The following is a 24,182-nucleotide window of genomic DNA, read 5'->3' on the forward strand; positions in this document are numbered from 1 at the left end:
GTTAGGACTGAGGATATTTAGAAGGCAGGTTTTGGGGCTGAATAGGGGATGTGTTTTAAATCCAGTGGGGAGTCAATCCTCTATCCCTTGCAGTAGCTTTTTTTTTTTGTGTGTGTGTGTGTACACCCACTCACATAATTGAAAGCATCCCTTAGAGCAGGCAGGCGGCAGGGTGCATTAGCCACCACAGCCTCCTGGCACACACAGAGGGACACGGCAGAAGCAGCTAAAAGCCGGGCAGCGGCCAGCCACAAACTTCCCCAGGCAGAGAGGCGGCCGCAACAGGCAGATGGAGAGGCTGAGCCTCGGCAGGCAGGCTGCTGGAGGACCTGCCGCTTCCCTTCTCCTCGCTCTGCCAGTAGTGGCTTCTTTCCAGGACTTGATGATGCTGGAGCCTCTTGAGGATTTCGACCTGGAGGAGAGCCAGGGGAACGAGTCAGCGGCCCACCCACTCTTCTTCTCCCTGGACTACCAGCACGTCCAGGTTCCCTTTGAAATAACCTTGTGGATCATGCTGGCTTCTTTGGCTAAGATAGGTATGCTCCGATCTTTGCCGCTCTGCACAGGGGCTCTTTGAGCAGGGAAAGTACCCCAGTAGACGGTGCAACTTCTGAAGGGTGGCTTGGGGCAATATGCCTTCCATTTGCAATGAGTCCTCATCAGCTTCTTTGTTTAATTTCTCTTTTTATCTCACGGGGTTTTACGGTTGTCTCTGGCTATATTTTAGTTTTTTTAGATCTTGTTTAGAAGGATGGGAGCTGTAACCACCTTGAGCATTTTTCATGGAGGGGTGGGCCAATATATTTTAAATAAATAAATGCCTACATTTGCGGAGGATAGGTCTAAAAATAAAAATTGTGTTTATGATTACTATGATTATTTCTAAAGCACTTGCAAAGCAAAGAACTGTACAATAGAAGACGAAGAGGTGATTTTTTATACCCCACTTTTCTCTTCCTTTAAGGAGTCTCAAAGTGGTTTACAATCTCCTTCTCTTCCCCTCCCCACAACAGGCACCTTGTGAGATAGGTGAGGCTGAGAGAGTTCAGAGAGAACTGTGACTAGCCCAGGGTCACCCAGCAGGCTTCATGTGGAGGAGTGGGGAATCAAACCCGGTTCACCAGATTAGAGTCTGCCGCTCATTTGGAGGACTGGGGATTCAAACCCGATTCTCCAGATTAGAGTCCGCCGCTCCTAACCACTACATTACGCTGGCTTAAATAAAAGCCATAATGGCTAAATGGAACCTCCATGATCTAATAAATTATACCACTAAATGCTGGAGACAATTCATGCCATGTTTCAGTGCTTTCTATAGACATCTTTCTCTATTGGAAGGAGAAAGCTGGACTGTGAGGGACTTTTGGTCTGATCCAGAACACCCTTCTTCTGTCCTTGTGGACTTTCTGGCTGGATGGCTGGGTTGGTCTAAAGAAAATATTCTGTTACGTGAATGGCTGGATATCCTCTCTTCTCTCTCTAGATGAGCCAGGCTTAATTTTGGAAGCTGTTTTCAAAACTAGGCTGTATCCCTATATTATGTGAATTATTGTCCAACATAATCATATAATAGTATCTCAGCTGCTGCTTTAAATTGTGTGTGTGTTGGCCGTTATACTAATATGGATCCATTGACTAGGATTGAGAATTCTGGCCTGAGACATTCTGGAGATTTGGGGCTGTTGCCTGTTGAGGGGGATTTGGGGAGAGATTTCACCACAAATCTATGGTATACCATAGAGGTTGTCCTCTGAAGCTGCCATTTCCTCCATGGGGACTGTTCTGTGTAGTCTGGAGATCAGGTTGTTGTTCCAGAACTTCAAGCTCCACCCTGGAAGCTGACAACCCCAGCTGCTACATGTGGGCCATCTTAAAGATCTTTTGAATCAAAGGGCAGGTTATAATCTAAAAAATAACTGTTTACATAGCGTATTTTGTTAAATGCTCAGAGCATTTGACATATATTTTCTCCATAATCCTTGCCAAAAGCTGGCATGTTAGGGTGTTGGGGACGCTAAGGGAGGAGTAGAAGAAGAAGAGTTGTTTTTTATATGCCGACTTTCTCTACCACTTAAGGAAGAATCAAACCAGTTTACAATCACTTTCCCTACCCCTCCATGCAACAGATACCCTGTGAGGTAGGTGGGACTGAGAGAGCTCTAAGAGAGCTGTGACTAGGGGTCTGCAAACTGCGGCTCCCGAGCCCATGCGGCTCTTTGGCCCATTGAGTGCGGCTCTCCGAACTTGGTTCGGAGCCCCTGCTCTCGCGCCTGCTCGCACCGGCAGCCGGGCTGCGGAGCTGGCACGCCTGAGAGAGAGAGAGAGAGAGAGAGAGAGAGAGAGAGAGAGAGAGAGAGAGAGAGAGAGCAGGCGAGTGGGCGCGCTGTCTCTCCCCCCCCGCCGTGGAGAATGGCCAGGTCCCCCTTTCCCTTGCCCTCAATGGTTGGGAGGCTAAAGCCTCCCCTCCCCTCTAGCCGTGCGATTGCTGGGCGGGCGGCTTGGCGGTTCCTGCCCCCCCTGCCCGCCTATCAGCTGTTGGGGGGGGGCGGGCTTCCTTTGGTAGACCTGGCCTCTGGCTGAGTCCCATTGGGAGGCCATGTCTACCCACTGGCTTTGTTGGCGGTAGACCTGGACTCTGAGGAGGGAGGGGGGAAGTCCCCCTTCAGAGGCCAGGTCTACCAATTGGCTTCTATGGGCCTCCAGATGCCAGGTCTACTGCCAAGAAAGCCAATGGGTAGACCTGGCCTCCCAATGGGACTCAGCCGGAGGCCAGGTCTACCAATAGGCTTTTATGTCGGTAGACCAGGCCTCCAGACGAGGACTCCAGAGGGGGAGGGGGAAATGGCAGGGACTTACAATTTAATGTTTATCAATAAATAAGATCACTATTAAGTATGATATCAAGTTTTATTCAGTGTACCTATAGTTAAATTAAGATTTAAAACTTTAATTACAGTTTATTAAGTTAATAAACAGTGTACCTACCTATATAGTTTAAGTTTAAGAAATTTGGCTCTCTAAAGAAATCTCAATCGTTGTACTGTTGATATTTGGCTCTTTTGACTAATGAGTTTGCCGACCCCTGGGCTAGCCCAAAGTCACCCAGCTGGCTTCATGTGGAGGAGTGAAGAAACCAACCTGGTTCTCAAGATTAGAGTCCACCACTCCGAAGAAGAAGAGAAGAGTTGGTTTTTATATGTCGACTTTCTCTGCCACTTAAGGAGGAATCAAACCAGTTTACAATCACCTTCCCTATTCCTCCATGCAACAGACACCCTGTGAGGTAGGTGGGGCTGAGAGAGCTCTAAGAGAGCTGTGACTAGCCCAAGGTCACCCAGGTGGCTTCATGTGGAGGGGTGAAGAAACCAACCTGGTTCTCAAGATTAGAGTCCACCGCTCCGAAGAAGAAGAGAAGAGTTGGTTTTTATATGCCGACTTTCTCTACCACTTAAGGGAGAATCAAACCGGCTTACAATCACCTTCCCTTCGCCTCCCCACAACAGACACCCTGTGAAGTAGGTGGGGCTGAGAGAGCTCAGAGCTGTGCCTAGCCCAAGGTCACCCAGCTGGCTTCATGTGGAGGAATGGGGAAACAAAATCCAGTTCATCAGATTAGCCTCCGCCGCTCCTGTGGAGAAGTGGGGAATCAAACCCGGTTCTCCAGATCAGAGTTCACTGCTCCAAACCACTGCTCTTAACCAGTATACTGTGCTGGCTGTATGACATCCTAGGGATTTTGCAAATATTGTGTGTTGGTTTACAACTGCAAACAACGCTGCCATTGTGAAAGGACCCATTCTACTTCCACTGCTGAGAAAGTCCAACGTCCTATGAATCCCCCAAGCAAGTGAAAAAATATCTGATTGTTGATTTAAAAGCCAAGATGACGTTTGTGCTTTGGGTTAAAGATGACATAAGAAAATCCTAGCTGTCCAACAACCGGTTCAAAATGCTTACTCATTTCTATGCAACCCAGGGCTCTCCATTCTCAATATTGACCTAGCCAAGGCTTGCTTAAGATCACAGCTGCATTTATTACAATAGCAGACTCTGCCCCATGCTGCCGTTAGCCAAGATGCATCAGTTTCCTATTCAGCTGCGCCCGGAAGATCTCTGCTAGCTCATATTTAACAACATTTTTAAAAGGCATTTCAAGAAATACGAACAAAAAGGGTGCACATCCTTAACCAGACAAAAGACCCTGGTAAAAAGGAACACTTGGGTTAGGGTTGCCAGGTCTCTCTTAGCCACTGGCGGGAAGTTTTTGGTGTGGAGACTGAAGAGGGCGGGGCTTGGGGAGGGGCTTCAATGCCATAGAGTCCAATGGCCATTTTCTCCAGGGGAACTGATCTCTATAGGCTGGAGATTAGTTGTAATAGCAGGAGATCTCCAGCTAGTACCTGGATGTTGGCAACCCTAGCTTGAGTAGATATGAGCAAGTGGGTAGATATGAGCATTACCTAGCACAGAGCTGCTGCTCTATGAAGAAGTGCACAGTGGGCCCTAATCACTCAAAAGTCATCCTCCCCGACCTCCATGTCTTCCCTTCCAGAGTCATCAAATAGCCACATCATGCCAATGAGGCTGCAAAGATGTTTCTCATGCATTATTCAGAGGCCCAAATTAGCTGTCCGCCTCGGCCAGATGTATCAAGGGTGGGTTTCAGAAGGCTGTATTGACATTTTCCACTCATTTGAGATATGGGCGATCAGCATGTGTTCAAAATGGAATCTTTTATAATTAATAAGTCTTTCTTTGATTATGAGCCCTTGAAAGCTTGTTGGAAACATAGGCAATCAACAGAGTTTTTTTTAAGTCACTAAAATATCTCAGACCCTGAAAAGATGCTGCTGAGCTGATCACATTGCCTTCGCGGTATTTAATGAGCAGATATGAAAATGTAAATTCTGGTAGCTTTTCAGACACATAGGCTGGGATCCAAAGACCTTGGGTGTGCTCAGATGGGGTTGCCACATATTTCACTGGATCAGCCCTTCTATCTTTACCATCAACCTGAGTCATATACATTCGGCAAATGAAGATTTCCCTGGCAAGCAGATAAATGATAACGAAAACGGCACTTGCTTAGATTCTAAAACTTTATTTATTTTGATGTTTATACCCTGCTTTTCTCCCTAACAAGGACCCAAAGTAGGGAGGCCAGCCTCCAGGTGGGACCTGAGGATCTCCCAGAATTACAGCACATCTTCAGACTACAGAGATCAGTTCCCCTGGAGGAAATGGATGCTTTGGAGGGTGGACTGTACGACATTGTACCCCACTGAGGTCCCTGTCCTCTCCAGGCTCCCCCCCAAAATCTCCAAGAGTTTCCCGGCCTGGATGTGGCAACCGTAACCCCCATCCCCCCACTGGTGGCCGGGGGGACCTGGCAACCCTAATCTAAAACGAGTTAGGAGCATCAGATTACTGTACAAATAGTCAAATATGGCAACCCTATTCTGGTGTGTGTTATTTTTTTTAAAGCAGCAGGCCCTCCCTTCATGCAGAGGCAGAATTGTGATTCAAGGAAAAGATAGCCCCCCCCCCCCCGATGCTGCAAAACAGCAACTATCAATCCAGACTAGTACAATATACCACAAACACCAATCAATAATTGTTTCATTAAAATGCTAACGTTTAAGTCTAAACATTTCCGTGGTTTTCTATTAACCTAACAAAAGAAAAAGGTTAAATACAAAGAACTTAAAAAGGTAAAGGTAGTTCTCTGTGCAAGCACCGGGTCATTACTGACCCATGGGGTGACGTCCCATTCCGAAGTTTACTGGGCAGACTTTGTTTGCAGGGTGGTTTGCCAGTGCCTTCCCCAGTCATTTCTACACTTTACCCCCAGCAAGCTGGGTGCTCATTTTACTGACCTCGGAAGGATGGAAGGCTGAGTCAACCTTGAGCCGGCTACCTGAAATGGACTTCCATTGGGATCGAACTCGGGTTGCGAGCAGAGCTTAGACTGCAGTACTGCAGCTCACCGCTCTGTGCCACGGGGCTCTCACACAAAGAATTTAGCACAAGTTTTGAAAAGTTAAACAATGCTCCAAGATCATAATAAATAGGAGGGCTGATTCTTAATACCTGTACCAGGAGGCAACATCAGTGGAAGCCTCTATACCCTGTTGGCTCTCCAAGGCAACCGGTTGGCCACTGTGTAGAACAGCATGCTGGATTAGATGGACTTCTGATCCGATCCAGGAGGGCACTCTTATAACTGTGTTGCCTTTGGGCCTTGGCAGGTTTCCATCTGTTTGAAAAACTACCCTCGGTGGTACCCGAAAGCTGCTTATTGATCTTTGTGGGCCTCATCATGGGAGGGATCATCTATGGTCTAAACGACAAGTCCCCTCCGGTCATGGACAGTGATATTTTCTTCCTCTACCTCCTGCCGCCTATTGTCCTGGACGCGGGCTATTTCATGCCCAGTCGCCCTTTCTTCGAGAACATCGGGACGATCCTCTTGTACGCTGTGGTGGGGACCATATGGAATGTCTTTGGCATTGGCTTCTCGCTGTATGGGATATGCCAAGTGGAAACCTTCCAGCTGCGTGATATATCGTTGCTCCATAATCTCTGGTTTAGTAGCTTGATTGCTGCCGTGGACCCTGTTGCCGTGCTGTCGGTGTTTGAAGAGATCCACGTCAACGAAAAGCTTCACATTCTGGTTTTTGGAGAATCTCTCCTCAATGATGCCGTAACAGTTGTAAGTATGACTTGAGGGCTTGGATTTAGGATGCTGATGGATACTGAATCAGACCACATCTAAGGTCTCAGGCAGAGAAAGTCCATTCCTAACACTTATAGCTACCACTTATAGCTACCAGTCTGTTTATTTATCCTTGCCTTTCTACCAAGGGACCTAAATATTTAGTCTCCACTTTTCTCACTAAAGGAAACATAAGTGGCTTACTACAAACAAATACAGTTGAAACAAAACACATATCTTGGACAATAACTTAGGGCTGTCAAGTTGCAGCTGACCCATGAAGTTACACCCTATGGGGCTTGCCATTGCCTTCCTCCACAATGCAACCCCCGTCTTCCTTGGTGGTTTCCCATACAAGTACTAACTGTGGTCGACCCTGCATAGCTTCCAAGCTCTGATGAGATCAGGCTATTCAAGGCTATTCAGTTAACGATAGGATATTTTGGAGGTTATTAATTCATAGGGTTGCCATAAGTCAGTAGCGATTTGACGGCACATAACACACACATAACTTAGGGCAGAATGTTGTGCCTTCCATGGAGATCGATCACGATGGGTAGACATGTCAGTCTGTCAATTACAGTAGAAAAGAGCAAGAATCCAGTAGCACCTTAAAGACTCTTTTCTATAACTTAGGGCAGTCTTGGATCCCATAGGTAGCTTAGCTCAACCCACAGATGAAGGGACATCTCCCTGCAGTAGGTGCTACTTGGCTAACTTCAGTGATGTCACTGACTCATCTGAAGCATAGTGGCCTGGTGGGATGGCCACACTAACATCTGCCCTGTAAACCTCAGAGCAAGATGGACTTACTTCACCTTTTCTAAGGTCTGGCTTCACCCCCCTCCCCCATGCAACTTACCTTATTTTTCTGGGTTGTTGTGAGAAAACAATAGAGTAAAGCTGTGTGAATCACACAAGGGGAACAGTAGGATATGACTGTGATATAACAATAAATGTAGGATGAGGTATGCTTCTCTAACAAGGCATATTCCCCTTTCCCCCCTGGCTGGGCACCTAAAATCTTAATAGCTACACAATATGTAGAAATTGAACATGACATGGAGATGTATTAAAGGGGGGAAATGTCTGTGTGTATGTTAAGTGCCGTCAAGTCACTTCCGACTCATGGCGACCTATGAATCAATGTCATCCCAAACATCCTATTGTTAACAGCCTTTATCAGGTCTTGCAAACTGAAGGCCCTGGCTTCCTTTTAGAGTCAATCTATCTCTTGTTGGGTCTTCCTCTTTTCCTGCTGCCTTCCACTTTTCCCAGCATAATTGTCTTTTCCAGTGACTCTTGCCTTCTCATAATGCGACCAAAGTACTATAGCCTCAGTTTAGTCATTTTAGTTTCTAGGGTCAGTTCAGGCTTCATTTGATCTATAACCCACTGATTTGTTTTTGTGGCAGTCCAGGGTATCCATAACACTCTCCTCCAACACCACATTTCAAAGGAATCTACTTTCTTCCTATCAGTTTTCTTCATTGACTGCCTGTTATAAATTAATATCAAGCTATCAGTTTTATGGATACCATGGACAGTCACAAAGAAAAATAAGTGGGTTCTAGATCAAATCAAGCCTGAACTCTCCCTAGAAGTTAAAATGACCAAACCGAGGCTATCATACTTTGGTCACATGATGAGAAGACAAGACTCACCGGAAAAGACAATAGTGCTAGAAAAAGTTGAAGGCAGCAGGAAAAGAGGAACACCCAACATGAGATGGATTTACTCAATCAAGGAAGCAGCAGCCTTCAGTTTGCAAGACCTGAGCAAGGCTGTTAATATATAATGTTTTGGAGACATTAATCCTTTTTTTTTTTTTTGCCCTGAAGTCATACCTGACTTGTGGTGACCCCGATGGGACTTTCAAGGCAAGAGGCATTGAGAGGTGGTTTGCCATTGCCTGTCTCTGTGTCACGATCCTGGTCTGACTTGGAGGTCTCCCATCCAAATACTTGTCAGGGTCGACCCTGCTTAGCTTCTGAGATCTGACAAGATCAGGCTAGCCTGGGCTATCCAAGTCAAGGCTCATTAATTCATAGGGTTGCCATAAGTCGGAAGCGACTTGGTGGCACATAAAACACATCAGTTTTTTAAATGTGTCAACAAGGAGTTCAGGGAAGCAGGCAAAGTTTTCTGATCCTTATAACGATCTTGTGCCGTAGGTGAGGCTGAGAGTGAGTAACTAGGCCAGGGCCATTCAGTAAGCTTTATGGCCAGGTGAGGTTTTGAATTTGGGTTTCAAATCCCAGACTAAGACCTAGACTAAGTACTAGCCCACATTGACTTGGTATGTGTGTAGCATTCTTGGAGATGTTCAAAGTGCTTCACATAGACTATTTCAGTTATCCTTAGACCAGCTGTGTGAGGCTGGGTAGTACATTCTTTGTATTGTGGGGGGGGGGAGGGGTATGACCACCCAGCGAGACTGTGGCGAGATTTAAATTGTGTAGTTTGCCTATTATTCTCTTAGTTGCTATACCGTACTGGCTGTTAACTCATTGATAAACGGCATGAATAAGACTAATATACAAAAGAGAAGCCCAGTTGGCCACAGATTTGGGGGGGGGTTATGCCTCATAATGACAGGGTTGCCAACCTCCAGGTGAGGCCTGGAGATCTCTGGAAATCATATCTTCTCTCCAGACTACAGATATCAGTTATCCTGGAGGAATTGGCAGCTTTGGAGGGTGGACTGGAGATGTAAGAGTGGAGCCTAGGAAAGGTGGGGTCTGGGAAAGGAAAAACCCTCAGTGGAGTCCACCTTCTAAAGCAGCCATTTTCACCAGGGGAACAGGTCTCTGTCATCTGGAGATCAGTTGTAATCTCAGGAGATCCCCAGGCGCCACCTGGAGGTTGGCAACCCTAACTTCTTTCCTGGCCTGAAACCATTTTCCTTGCTGTTTGCGTTCCAGGTCTTGTACAAGCTGTTTCGATCGTATGCTGAAATGCCGTCAATCAAAACGGCGGATGTGTTTGCAGGAATTGGGAAATTTTTTGTAGTCGGGATAGGGGGGGTCTTGGTTGGCCTCCTCTTCGGCACGATAGCCGCCTTCACCACTCGCTTCACCAATAACATCCGCGTGATCGAGCCCCTGTTCGTCTTCCTCTACAGCTACCTGTCTTACCTCACAGCTGAAATGTTCCATCTCTCGGGTATCGTGGCGTAAGTAACTTGGAGCATCATGCTCAACAGATCTGGGCCTAAGCCACAAGCACTGAGAAGGCATCTGCACTGTTGTTAAGATTATGAAGGAGACCAAAAAATGCTGTTTACTGAGGCAAACTGAAAGTATAAAAGCTTTGGAAAATTAGCTCCGGGACCAAAAAAATCACATTCCTTACATCTGTATAATTAGGCAGAAATGAGGACATACATTGGTTCAAGTACAATCACTATCAAATAATAATGTGAGCCTTGGAAAGACAAAGAAATAGGATTTAGAGATGCAAGACTTTTTGCCTTTCGTAAGATTGCTCATTTTTAGTCGTGAGTTGCTAAGGACCAGTTAGTCTGTGTGGGCCAAAGGACAATTGATTGCAGGAGATTTGTGATCCATCCATCCAATGCATATCCGGTGATTCCAGTCTGTGCTTCCATGCTTAATGCCCAGGAATGTCATAGCCCCCCCACCCCAGTTGTCCACTCTTGCTCCAGCAAGCGGTGGGGAGAAATGCGGGGGCTGGAACAGTGTCCTGCAATATCACGACATCATTTCTAGCTGCGTAACTGGAAGGGATGTCACCAGATTGTGAGATTCTCTAGGATCCCTTGAAACTCTACGGCAGGGGTCCCCAACGTGGTACCGATGGTGCCTACCGTCACCTTTCCTGGTGCCTGCCAAGTATTTTGAGAATGTGAGCAGGGCCAGGTGGTGCTTTTGCATAACAGAGCTTCTGTTGAGCTGTTGGAGATCTGATTGTGTGGGCAGATTTTTTAAAAATGGCCTCAACAGTTTTTGCCACCCCAGCACAAGGATGTTCACTGTGTGGCTGTGCAAGCTATGCATAAACAAGAAAGTGTTTTTTGACAATATGCTCATTTTAAAAGGCATTCTGTTAAGCAAGGTTTCTTCCTGAAATATTGAAGTTACCATGAGTTACGCATATCCTTACTCCCTGACATTTTGTGGTTGGCTGTGCTTCCTCTGCGGCAGCCATTGTCTGATTGTGCCCACCAGCCTGTGTCAGATTTGCAAAGACTCAAAAGAGGTTGGAGACCTTCACTCTAACCATAGAGTTTCAGGGAAATCCTAGAGCACCCTGCAATGCTGTGACTTAATTTATGACAATGTGGCCAGGAACAACGTCACAAGATTATGGGATGCCTCGAGCCATTTTTAAGGGTCCAGTTACACATGTGGAGGGTTAGTTATGGAACTCCAGTGTCTTGAATAACTTGGTCAGACACTGAAATCAAAATCCCGACTGAGTTTCTAAGGCTGCACTCCTGGGGGGGGGGGCAAATCTCTTTTTTAAATATTTTTTTAATTTTTATAATATGAAACAAAACAAACAAATACAATAATAACAAAAATACATAAAAAATACAAAGGAGTATCAATTATAATTATACAAAGTTATAAACTTCAACAAAATTCAACAAAGCAAAAATACTCTTTTGACCCTCCACCCACCTTAAAAAGTGACCCATCACCTGACTTCCGCAGAAGTGTCTAAACAGTTTTGAAAGTTATTGATAATAATAATAGAAAAGTTAATAAACTTGTTTCTATAACTCACTAACTAAAATAGTAACACCTATTTTTGCCAGTTTATCCCAATATGTGATGGCCTTTGCCCAAGTTTTTTTGAATTCTTCCATATAATTTCCATGTAGGAATTCTGTTAATTTGGCTGCACTCCTGTGTGTGTGTGGGGGGGCAAATCTCTTTAGGAGCCAGTGTGACCCCACGCTGGCGTAGGTGCCCCTTTGTCATGGGATAAAATGGCAAACATGCCGGCGCAGGGGTAAACATGCCAGCGTCCAGGAGTCACAGGGCTCCGTTGCCTCCCCCCCTCCACCAGCGCAGCCACTCCGGGAACTAAATCCCAGAAGAGAACGGCCATGCCAGTGTGGGGGAGGCATTCCCGGGGCATTCCTTTGGGCAGCTTCCTAACCCCTTTTGCCCTGGGAACCCACTTCCCCCAAGCAGTGGCGGAGGAGAAGCCTCGGAGGAGGTCATGTGGCTCCGCTGCTCCTAGACACTGTGGATCTACTCCCCCTTTAGGAATGGGCTGTAACTCTCTTGTGCTCAGATGTGATGCTCACATTGTCGTAACTGAGGATTCAGCCTAAATGTAATTTTGCCTAACATCTTCCTGTGTTATTTTCAAGAAACCCAAATCCCAAAGTACTGCACTGTGGGACCTTATTTTCTCTTTTCAGAATCATTGCATGTGCAATGGGCATGAAGCGTTATGTGGAGGCCAACATCTCTCTGAAGTCCCACACAACCATTAAATACTTCATGAAAATGTGGAGTAGCGTCAGCGACACCCTCATCTTTATCTTCCTTGGCGTCTCCACCATCGGCGACAACCATGAATGGAGCTGGCCGTACATTTGCTTCACTGTCATTTTCTGCCTCCTTTGGAGGGCGCTAGGTACTGAGAACTAAAAAAAAAGATCTCCTTTGGGCGATGTGCAACAACAAAATAGGTCACCTTCCAAGCTGAAGGCCAGCAGACCTGCATAATGCAGATTCTAATTATGTTATTGTGCTTTTTAGAAACACTATTTTCTATTGTGAGATGGGTTACACTGGCAATGGCACACATTCGTAGAATGCATTATTGAATGACTAGCATTTGGGTCATGAGGGAGCATGCCCAGTTTGCCTGATACAACAGCTGCATCCTTTCTTGGGGGAAAAAAAGATTTATAGTCTCAGGGCTACCTCTAGGTCTCTTTTTACCTGTGTTAATGCAGGTCAATAAATGGGGCTGCTGTTGAGTGTTCAGAAGTGACACCAACCCTAGGACAGGGTTTCTTGGTGGTAGCACCCCATCTTTTGAATGCACTCCCTCTTGAGGTTCACCCCCCCTTTTTAGGCTCCAGGCTAAAACAATCTCATTTACCCAGGTTTTTCATTAAAGTATTATCCCATCTGTTTCATGAGGACATAACCAGACGATGCACTAGGTTAGGTTTTTGATGTGATGTGATAACAATAAATAGTAAATGAATATTCCTATATAGGAGAGCATTCCACGGTGGGGGTTATTTTGTCTTTAAACCTTCTGATTTAATTTCTCTTCATTCCCCATGATTTGCCACTCCCCTTCATTTCTTTTAGGAGTTCTTGTGCTGACTTTCATCATAAACAGATCACACGTGAATACTGTGACCTCGAAGGACCAGTTCATTATTGCCTATGGGGGACTTAGAGGTGCCATCTGCTTCTCACTGGTTTTCCTGCTCCCAAACTTGCCAAGAAAGAAGCTCTTTATTGCGGCCACGACCGTGGTCATCCTCTTCACAGTGTTCATACAGGTAAACCCAGGTGATCATTGTTTGCCTCCTTTGGATAGAAGTTTTATTATTTTTTTAAAAGGGTTGAATCCAGCCAGCTTTTTCACTCAATCTCACTGAGTTCCCTTCAAGACTAAATCCCTCATCGCCCATGGCTTTCATCCATGCGGGTCCCGTGATTCCCAGCATAGCCATTTTGGATGCTTCAAGAGATCCCCTTGAGATCCCCAAGAGATCCCCAAGAGATCCCCTTGAGACAACCCAATGTGCAGACTTTGTGAAGTAGAAGTACACCCAGTTTTTGGAAAAGGTGCAGATGTTACAGATTTGCCTCCTTATACTCCATCCCATCCATGAGCTACAGAATGAATCTCTGTAAAAAAACAACAACCATACCCATAAATACCACAAATCTCCTATTAGTTGAAAATTAACTCCCAGAGTCACATTTGGTGAGAAACAGTGGCTGGAGAACTGGAGATCTGATGGAAACCAGGAGGTGTCAAGGTATTTTGCTGACATTTTCCATGAGTGGAAAATGTAGTCTGGATCCAACCCTAGATCTGGGATGGGACAGCAGGCACAGACCGGGCCCATCAGCTCCTACCAGGTTGCTGTTCTCTGCTGATTGTGGTGTCCAAAAGGCGACATGGGTTGCTTGGCGGGTGAGCCAGCCTTAGGTGAGAAACACTTGCCGCTGCTGTGGGGCTACGGGGTGCAGGGTTACCAGCCCCATGGTCAGGGCAGGGGATCCTCTGCCTCCAGCTCCCCTTTCTTGCTGCTGCTCAGAGCAGTGGCAGGAGAAAAAAAATAAAATTAAGAAACAGCTGTCGGGTCGATGGTATGATGTGACTTCTGTAGAGTAAAACCATAGCGTTTCTGGCGGTTTCTAGAGAGGCATGGCATCACTACTGGGCTTTCCTGGAAGTGATGTCACGCTACCACTGATGGCTGCCCACCATGTCCCGACTCCTCCAGTCTCCCACTGGATGCCAGGCTGGACCTGGCAACCCTAAGTGGTGGTGGTGGGGGAACCTTCACAGTATGGGTGGAGTGGAGGTAAAAAGTGGAGCAAAAAAGTGGGGGGTTCAGCACCAGTCTGCAGGCTCACAAGCAAAGAAGCATTCTTCAAGGGGTGCTAAAGAAAACGTTTATAGGTGGTTTCATCAGGTGCTCATTTACTAAAGTTCCTAAATGGCTTAATGTGCTATACGTCATCTCAGTTTGAAAGCGGCACTTTCTGTTTCTTTGTTTTGCCAGCAAAGTAAGAAAACCTGATCCTGTGATGAAATATACGGGAGGCTTTCAAGACTGGTTGCCAGAAATAGATTTCAGGTTGCCAGTGGTGATCATATTTGTGGATTTCAGGATGCGCTTTGAAGAAAGAAGGCATGAAACATACTGTTTCTTTGCATTCGTGTGCCATCTGGTGGTTAAAAGGAGCTGAATCTGTGATAGCAATGAAATTCCATACGCTTCCACTTGAGACAATGATGATTTTTTTTAGATATTTATAGCCTGATTTTCTTCCAAATGGGAACCCAAAGGGGCTTACAATGTTGTTCTCTCCATCCTCCATTTTATCCTCACAACAACTCTGGGGTAGGTTACGCAAAGAATGTGTGACTAACTCAAGGTCACCCAGCAAACTTACAAGGGAGAGCAGGGATTTCATGCTGGTTCTCCCAGATCTGAATTACAGTGTGGTTAAGGGCTTGAAAAGGTTTTAGTAGCCCTGGTGTATGATATGTGTCTGGCAGTTGCCAGAGAAAATAGTCCCCTCCCCAATAATAGTGTAGATCAGGCATCCACTGATACCTTTTCTGTCACCCAGCAAGTGTTTTTAGGAATTTGTGGTAGGTATATTGAGCCAGTTGGACCCTGGAGCATTTTTCTAGATCCTGCCTTATGAGGTTGTGGCAATGACATCTTTTCTTGTGCAGAGAGATCTTGTCATGCTTATCTATGCATTAACAACCTTGAGGACCGAGGACCGCAAGGGTCTTTGTGCAGACCTGCTCTTGAAGATCCCACGGCTAAACTCCAGATGAACGTGGGGAGGAAAAAAATGTATCCAGCCAGTTTTAACAACTGTCATGATTTTCTGGGAGCCTCTAGGTCCAGTTCAAAATGCTAACACATATCTCAAAAGCCTCTAATGGCTTGGGTCCAACATAGCTTAGGAAGAGCCAGCATGGTGGAGTGGTTAAGAGCGGTGGACTCTAATCTGGAGAACTGGGTTTAATTCCCCACTCCTCCTCAAGTGGCGGACTCTGATCTGGAGAACTGGGTTTGATTCCCCATTCCTCCGCATGAAGCCTGCTGGGTGACCTTGGGCTAGTCACTGTTCTCTCAGACCTCTCTCAGCCCCATCTACATCACAAAGTGTCTGTTGTGGGGAGAGGAAGGCAAGGCAATTGTAAGCCAGTTTGATTCTCCTTAAAATGCAGAGAAAATCAGCATATAAAAACCAACTCTTCTTCTTTCTCTATGCTGCCTTGTGCTTGATATGTTTGTTTGATCAGGCACTGCTTAATTTATCCTCATTACATGAAGTGCAATTGTTAACAGCTATGAGCAGGGCCTTTACTGCAGTGGCTCTGCCGTTCTGCCATGAGTGACCGTGGCTCGGTGGTAGAGCATCTGCTTGGCATGCAGAATGTCCCAGGTTCAATCCCTGGCATCTCCATCTAAAAGCATCAGGTGGTAGGTGATGTGAAAGGCTTCAGTTTGAGACCCTGGAGAGCTGCTGCCGGCCAGAGTAGACAAGACTAGGCTGGATGGACCGATGGTCTGATTCAGTATAAGGCAGCTTCATGTATTCCTGTGGAGGTCACACCCAATTCCTCCACTGTGGCTTTTCAAAAGTGCAGCGCAGTATATTTATTTGGGACTGCTTTTCAAAGCAGATAATAGGCCTATCTTGAGGGTGTTTTTTTTTGGCCGACTACTGAATTTCTGATTTTGTTACATATCGAGAGCTCGACAGGTATATAGTAGTCAAGAGAGTCAGACTAGAATCTGGGTATAAGTGAAATAAATAAATAAAGGCAGGGTATAAGTGAAATAAACAAATAAATAAATAAATAAATAAAGTTCTGTGCTGTATATAGCTATGGTTTTACTTTGTATGACAGGAAATGTATCAAATAAATAGGTGTTATTCTTAAAATAATAACACTAGAGCCAGAATGGTGGTGTAGTTAGAGGGTCTGATTAGAATCCGGGACCTCTGATGAAATCCTCACTCTGCTTACGGGATCATCTCATTCAGTCACCTCTTCTTAGCCTAACCTACCTTACAAGGTTGTTGTGAGGGGAAAATAGAGGTCCACCAGGAGGCCCTGAGCTCCTTGGAGGAAGGAATAACAATCTAATACATGAAATGGAGAAGCAGTTTTTTAAAAAACCCACCGCTTTGCAATGCACCTTAGGTCTTTCTCTTTCTTTTGACAGTCCAGAGCTAATTTTGTACCCCAAACCAACACAAGGTCAGCTTGTTCTATTTTTAAATCCTTCTGCTTCTGCGTTGACCCGTTCGTCTTGTTTGGTTCTCCTCAGTTTTGGTGTTTTGTTTTCTGTTGATCTTGATGATTTCCTTGCATGGGGAAAATTCAAGATGCAAACAGAGTAGTTAACCTTGCAATTAATTTGCGTTTTGAATGAAACGTGTACATTCTTTGCAGTGATTTCTTTCATTTTTTCCCCTCTTGCACCACAGGGAATAACTATTCGTCCTCTTGTTGACTTGTTAGCTGTCACCAGACAACAAGAAAGTGCCCCCACTGTGGGAGAACAAATTCATATCCGTGTAAGTGCTCATACAATGAAGGGGCATAGGAAAAAGGCCTATAAATATTAGAAGTGTAAAACTCTAGATGACCTCCTTGGAATAGGTGTGGGAGAATCTTTTTTTGCTGGCCCCTAGATATTGATCCATGCATCTAGGGTAGGGTTGCCAACCTCCAGGTACTAGCTGGAGATCTCTTGCTATTACAACTGATCTCCAGCCAATAGAGATCAGTTCACCTGGAGAAAACAGCTGTTTTGGCAATTTGACTTTATGGCATTGAAGACCCTCCCCTCTCCAAAACCCCCTCTCCTCAGGTTCTGCCCCAAAAACCTCCTGCCGGTGTATTAACATTTAAGTCGGGAGCCTTGTGCAAAATCCCCATGTGGAAGCAGCCCTAGATATTACTACCACTGAAAATGGCAGTTGAGGTGCACCTCAGCCCAAAATGTGCTGTTATTTCAATGGTGGGCTTCTGATGCTATCCTTCTGAGTTCATCCTTTCTGCAATAGCAATGCATCTGTTTAAAGCAAAATTCTCTCTCTCTGTTTAGTTCTTGGATCATCTGTTGGCTGGCATAGAAGATATATCAGGACACTGGGGACAGTATTACTGGAAAGACAAGTAAGGATTTGCCAAAAATACAAGACTTTACATGTGTAGAGGGAGGGGAAATGACACCCGGGAGTGGGATTTCTGTTTCTCACCAGGGACAGCTCGGTACCATTCATCTTTGTGTCACAAAGCAGATAACTGTTGCATACAAAAAAGCTTTCCCCTTTCTTTTCATTTTCGTTAAACACAAAAGGGTAGGACCGGATTGTTTGGAAGCTAAATGAAAGAAGATTGTCACCATTCTTAGGTGAAGAAAGCCCTCTGACGCATAGTCTGTATTGTTCGTAGTGGCCCATTCAGGAACATGTAGAGTTGCTTTACACAAGATCACTCAATCTACTTTCCCCACTCTACTTGGACTAGCAGTGGCTAATCTCTGGGGTCTCAGGCAAAGGAGGGTCTTTCTCAGCTCCTGCTACCTGAGATCCTTTCACTGGCGATGTCAGGGATTGAACCTGGGACCTTCAGCATTCAAATCAGGTGTTCTTCCTCCTTCTCCATTCAAAGCAGTTGTCCTACTGCTAAGCAGCAACCCATCCACCTTGAACCACGAGGAAAGGCAGGATATAAAGGTTTTAATAAATAAATAAAAATAAAATATCTCAAGGCTGCCTCATACCCAACATGACCCTTGGCCTATCTATCTCAGTATTGTCTCCTCTAACTGGTAGCTGCTTTCCATGTTCTCAAGCAAAGAGAGTCTTTCTGAACACCTGCTATCTGAGATCCTTTCACTGGTGATATTAGGGAACAAACCTGGGACCTTTTGTGCATAGAAGAGGAACATTTTTACTAAAGAGCTGAACTCCCTCCCTGTAAAAAGGATCAAAATAATGGATCCAGAAAGAGGTCACTTTTCAAAAAGTCTACAAAGCTTATTTCTCAAACCCCAAACTGGATGGCTACAGTTGTTGAGTTTCTATCACGCTGTGATTACATAACATTTTTGGACTTGTCACTGGATGTTTTATTCAGGTATCCAACTCCTTTTCAGTGTGGGCCTTGGTTCTGTAGATATGAATGTACCTCAGTGGTAATATTCTCAATATTTATGTGAAAAACATTTTTTAAAAACTCAAATACCGGGGCTGCAATCCTATGTATACTTATTTTGCAGAAGCCCCTATGAAAATCAATGGGGCTCATTTCTAAGGAAACTTGCATAGGGTTAGGCTGTGCATGTACATTTGAAAACTCATATTGCCCTGCCTCCCCCCTCCATTTAAATGAGAGAAATTATTTCCCTCTCCAATTAGCTGTCAAGATAAGGGTGGCCAACATGGTGTTCCAAATACAGTTGTTAGCCATGATGACAAAAAGGGAACCTCCATGGCCAGAGACAGCAAACCTCATTACCATCACTAGGAGGCAACATCGAGGGAGGCCATGGCTCCTATTCCATGTTTGTTGACCCTCCAGACCAGTAGGTTGGCCACTTTGTGTAATAAGATGCTTTACCCAATGATCTAGCAGGAATCTTCTTATGTTCTTAGGCTGTCCAAATTGTTTCCCCCTTCTGTGATTCCTTGCTAGCCCCAGGCTGGTATAGTCTAATTCTCTTTGATTTCCTGAACAGACTTGAATATTTAAATAGCAAATACCTCCAGAAGTTTTTGCTGCGGGAATACATGCAACCCAAATCAAGCATTGTGCTCTTGTACGAGAAACTGGAGAGGAAGCATGCCATTGAGTTAGCTGAAGCTGGACAGCTCATTTATGGGCCGACCCATTCCTCGTTGCTGTAAGTGGGGTATATATATATATATATATATTGTATTGTGTTCTGCATCAACTGCTTAGAGAGGACTGGAAGCAGGGCTTAAAGGGAAGGAGGCCTCACGTCCAGAATCTCTTTTAATAATCATAGCAGCATTCAATGCTTTTTCAACGTTCAGAGTCCTTCCATACCTTATATTTTGATGGAATCCTTACCATAACCCTGCAAGGTAGGTTAGTACTGTTATCCCCATATTGCAGACCAGAGCCTGAAAGAGAGCACGGCATACGTGAAACCAGCTAGAGAGCTCACAGCAGACATGAGAGTCAAGCTCAGCCCTTCCAGCTAGGGCTATGCATGTTGGTAAACTCCAAATGAAAATAATCCTGAAATTAGCCGTTTTGGCAATATTCGGGTTTATTTTTGGCCGAATACTAAAACCTGGGAATCTGCCCGAAGCCATATAGGCAATTCCCGAAAAGAAGAAGAAGAAGAATTAGCTTTTATATGCTGACTTTCTCTTCCACTTAAGGAAGAATAAAACCGGCTCACAATCACCTTCCCTTCCCCTCCCCACAACAGGCACCCTGGGAGGTAGGTGGGGCTGAGAGAGCTCTAAGAGAACTGTGACTAGCCCAAGGTCACCCAGCTGGCTTCATGGGTAGGAGTGGGGAAACCAACCCGGTTGAACTTTCCTGCATCCTCCTCCAGTTCATTGATCTGCCTGAAGTGCCACTTCTGGGGGAGAGGAGGCCCCTCAGGAACGGCATGAGGTACAAATTGGGGGAGGTCTGCTGCAGGAAAAGGGAATTGGCGGAAATTACACGTCTCCTTCCATTAGCGGAAAATTGAGTTCGGAACCAGCTCACAAATTGGGATCTCCCATTTTCATACTCTTCCATTTCCGTTTCTTTCTGTTTTAATGTCATTTCTGTTGCTGCTGTTTGTGGTTTGCTCATTTTATTTTACACCAGTTAAATACAATTGACACAAAGATGGGCATCAATTTTAATAATTCTATCGAATTTCATTGGAATAGCTGGAGAAAAAGAAAAGGGATAGTTCTTCCTGAGTGGGAAGAACTCATGTCAGAAACCGGGACTTTCCAATCAAAGCAGCATGTTCACAGCATCAAGGATACCTCTCTCCTTCACTCCCGTTTACCTTACTCTGCTATAGTGTTAACATCTTCTGCCATATAGCAGCTGCATAAGTGTACTCTGCATCTTACTCAAGCCGGAAACATAGTCATTGCTTCCCCATTGGTTGTGCATGTTGAGCCATTCGGCATGAACAGAGAATAATGCGAGCTCACTCAAAAACCTGCCAAGTCTGTTTGGCCAAGAGGCCACCGTGGGACAAAATAAATTTGCATGTACCCCAAGGGACATGATTTTTTTGACCTCTTTCTTCAAGACAATTGCTTTGGTGTCCATTTGAAGTTCAATGTCCAGACGATAGTCAAAAGATTACTAATGATGACCAAGACCTTTCTGTCTCATGCAAGGCCTTAAAAAGAAACTTCTGTGTCTTCTATCCCTTCTCCCCCGGTAGCACCAACGACAAACCTTCTGCAACTGGCAACGACTTGGACAGTCTCAATCTAGATGGAGTGGATGACATCCAAAAGATTTTGGAAAGGAACCTGTACAAAACAAGGAGAACAGTAAGATTTTCTTCCGTCTAATGAGTGGACCATATGGTAAAATGTTAGCCATCTGGTTTCAACGCAACTTTATGTAGTAAAGGGTAGAATTGCCATAGGGTTGCCAACCTACTGGTGGGGCCTGGATAGGGTTGCCAGGTCCCTCTTTGCCACCGGCAGGAGGTTTTTGGGTTGAGCTTGAGGAGGGCGGGGTTTGGGGAGGGGAGGGACTTTAATGCCATAGAGTTCAATTGCCAAAGCGGCCATTTTCTCCAGGTGAACTGATCTCTATTGGCTGGAGATCAGTTGTAATAGCAGGAGATGTCCAGCTAGTACCTGGAGGTTGGCAACCCTAGGCCTGGAGATCTCCTGGAATTACAAGTGATCTCCAGACAAATGAGATCAGTTCCCCTGAAGAAAATGACTACTTTGGAGGGTGGACTGTGTGGCATTATACCCTGCTGAGGTCCCTCCTCTCCCCAAACCCTGCCTTCCACAGGTTCCACCCCCAAATCTCCAGGAATTTCCTGACCTGGAGTTGGCAACCCTACCTCAACACACAGTGCCTGGATGCTCCTCCACCTGATCTGAGAGTTCTCGTCCCTCCAATCTTCAACTTTCATGGGCTGGGCCATCAGAAGGAGGACAGGAAGCAGCCAGTTGAGACTCCCCTTCTTGAGAATGTTCTTATTGGATTTCTGAGAGCAGCTTTGGGAACCAATTTCAAGCAGAAATATTGGATGAAAATATAATATGAATTCAGAATTGCCAGGTGTCTGGAAAAGTGACCTGGATGCTACACTTGGTCCTAAGTCAGGCTGTACACCACAGATATTCTAGGGCCTTGTCTCTCTCCCCACCCCACTGCTTCAACTTAACTGTGTGTGAAGGGGGCACTGGGGACATGGGACTAGGGTTGCCAGCTCCAGGTTGGGAAATACCTGGAGATTTTTGAGGTGGAGCATGTGAGGTTTGGGGATGGGAGGAGGGCCTTCAATGCGGTATAATGCCACAGAGTCCACCTTCCAAAATGGCCATTTTTCTCCAGGGGAACTGATCTCTGTCACCTGGAGATCAGTCGTAATAGCGGTAGATCTCCAGTCACCACCTTTTTTCTTATATCTCTGCAAGGAAAGGGGCTAGAGGCTTTATTAAAATGAAAGCTGGGGATTCAGAGAACCTGTTTAAACTATCGTTGCAACACTACATCAGTATCAATACCACAGATATTATAGGGCCTTCTCCCCCCCCCCACACTGTTTAATTCAACTTAACTGCATGTGAAGAGGGCACTGGGGAGGTGGGACTAGGGTTGCCAGCCCCGGGTTGGGAAATACCTGGAGAGGGACTTCAATGCCAAAGAGTCCAATTGCCAAAGCGGCCATTTTCTCCAGGTGAACTGATCTCTATCAGCTGGAGATCAGTTGTAATAGCGGGAGATCTCCAGCTAGTACCTGGAGGCTGGCAACCCTAGGTGGGACTCTATTCCATGTGGGGGTGCTGCTTGCTGTTAACAGATCGATGAATCGAACCTGTTGTGTACAAAAGATAGTTAACATCTGTTCTGTTTTTGCTTGCATAGGTGCCAGCGTACAACAGGCATACTCTTCCAGGAGAAACGGAACCAGCCGAGCAAGCCAAGGAGCTCTTGATCCTCAGACATAAGAGCTGGCAGATCCACATGACCAGTAGTGACTCCGATCATTTGAGCAAGGAGGTACAAAGTCCAGAGGATGGGTGGGCCCAGAGGAGCTTTCGGATTTAGAGTGTGGAAAGTCCGCTTTTATGCCAGGCTATACGGAGTCCCGTGGCACAGAGTGGTAAACTGCAGTACTGCAGTCCAAGTTCTGCTCATGACCTGAGTTCGATCCCAGTGGAAGTCGGTTTCAGGTATCCGGCTCAAGGTTGACTCAGCCTTCCATCCTTCCGAGGTCGGTAAAATGAGGACCCAGCTTGCTGGGGGTAAAGGGAAGACGACTGGGGAAGGCACTGGCAAACCACCCTGCAAACAAAGTCTGCCTAGGAAACGTCGGGATGGGACATCATCCCATGGGTCAGGAATGACCCGGTGCTTGCACAGGGGACCTTTACCTTTACCTTATATGGTAACTGCTCAAGTCTGTCTCCTGATCTGCTCCAAGTGGAACTGAAAGAGTCGATAGACTGCTGAGAAGGAAGAGAGGTCTGGAAGATTCCAAGCTCATAAGAACATAAGAAAGGCCATGCTGGATCAGACCAAGGTCCATCAAGTCCAGCAGTCTGTTCACACAGTGGCCAACTAGGTGCCTCTAGGAAGCCCACAAACAAGACGACTGCAGCAGCATTCTCCTGTGTTCCAGAGCACCTAATGTAATATGCGTGCTCCTCTGATCCTGGGGGGTGCCGTTTTGGAATGATTTCTTTCCCATGGGAAGGTGTAGCATAGTGTCGAAGAGAACAAGCTAAATTCTTGCCTTAGCCTCAAACTCACTGGATCAGCCTTAGGCAAGCCATATTCTCTTTGCCTTAGCTCTCTTCATTGGTGATATGGGGATAAAAATACAGGGCAACTTTACAGGACTGTCATATGGATTGTGTCTGTTAAGTGCAGTCAAGTTGCAGCAGACTTATGGCAGCCCCATAGGGTTTTCAAGGCAAGAGACTAACAGAGTTGGTTTGCCATTGCCTTCCTCTGCATAGCAACCTTGGTACTCCTTGGTGGTTTCCCATCCAAGTACTAACCAGGGTCGACCCTGCTTAGGCTCTGAGATCTGACCAGATCAGGCTAGCCTGGGCCATCCAGGTCAGAGTGTTGTAGGGGTTACTGTAAGGAGTCTATGACATTGAAGTCCCTCCCCTCCCCAAACCCCACCCTCCTCAGGCTCCACCCAGAAAATCTCCAGGTATTTCTCAACCTGGTGCTGGCAACCTTAGGAATCAAAACTGGTTCTCCAGATTAGAGTCTGCCACTCTTAACCACACTGGCTCTTAGCTAACTGTCAGGGTTGGGGGTCCCAGCTTCACCATGCTTTTCCGTGGTATCTACACACTTTCCCCCTCTATCCTGCAAGACCCTGGCAAATCTATTTGGGCAAGACGGCCCTTTGCCAGCCATCAGAACATCTCTTGGCTGGTAGTTAGGTTTCCCAGGTTCCTCTTTTCCACCGGCGAGAGGTTTTTGGAGCAGACTGAGGAGGGTGGGGTTTGGGGAAGGGAGGGACTTTATGTCATTGAAG

At 45.8% G+C, this 24,182-nt stretch overlaps 1 protein-coding gene across 1 annotated transcript; it reads left to right on the plus strand.

Moving 5' to 3' along the window:
- The first annotated feature begins 289 nt into the window (after positions 1–289).
- Positions 290–22,732, plus strand: LOC130485826 (sodium/hydrogen exchanger 2-like). Its single transcript, XM_056858972.1, has 10 exons — positions 290–536; positions 6,249–6,712; positions 9,640–9,890; positions 12,114–12,331; positions 13,024–13,220; positions 16,921–17,010; positions 17,544–17,614; positions 19,182–19,346; positions 20,877–20,988; positions 22,550–22,732. The coding sequence occupies exons 1-10, from the start codon at positions 290–292 to the stop codon at positions 22,730–22,732; spliced, it is 1,998 nt and encodes a 665-aa protein (XP_056714950.1).
- The last annotated feature ends 1,450 nt before the right edge of the window (positions 22,733–24,182 follow it).

This window comes from Euleptes europaea, chromosome 13 (genome assembly GCF_029931775.1).
Source record: "Euleptes europaea isolate rEulEur1 chromosome 13, rEulEur1.hap1, whole genome shotgun sequence".
NCBI classification, from domain to species: Eukaryota; Metazoa; Chordata; class Lepidosauria; order Squamata; family Sphaerodactylidae; genus Euleptes; species Euleptes europaea.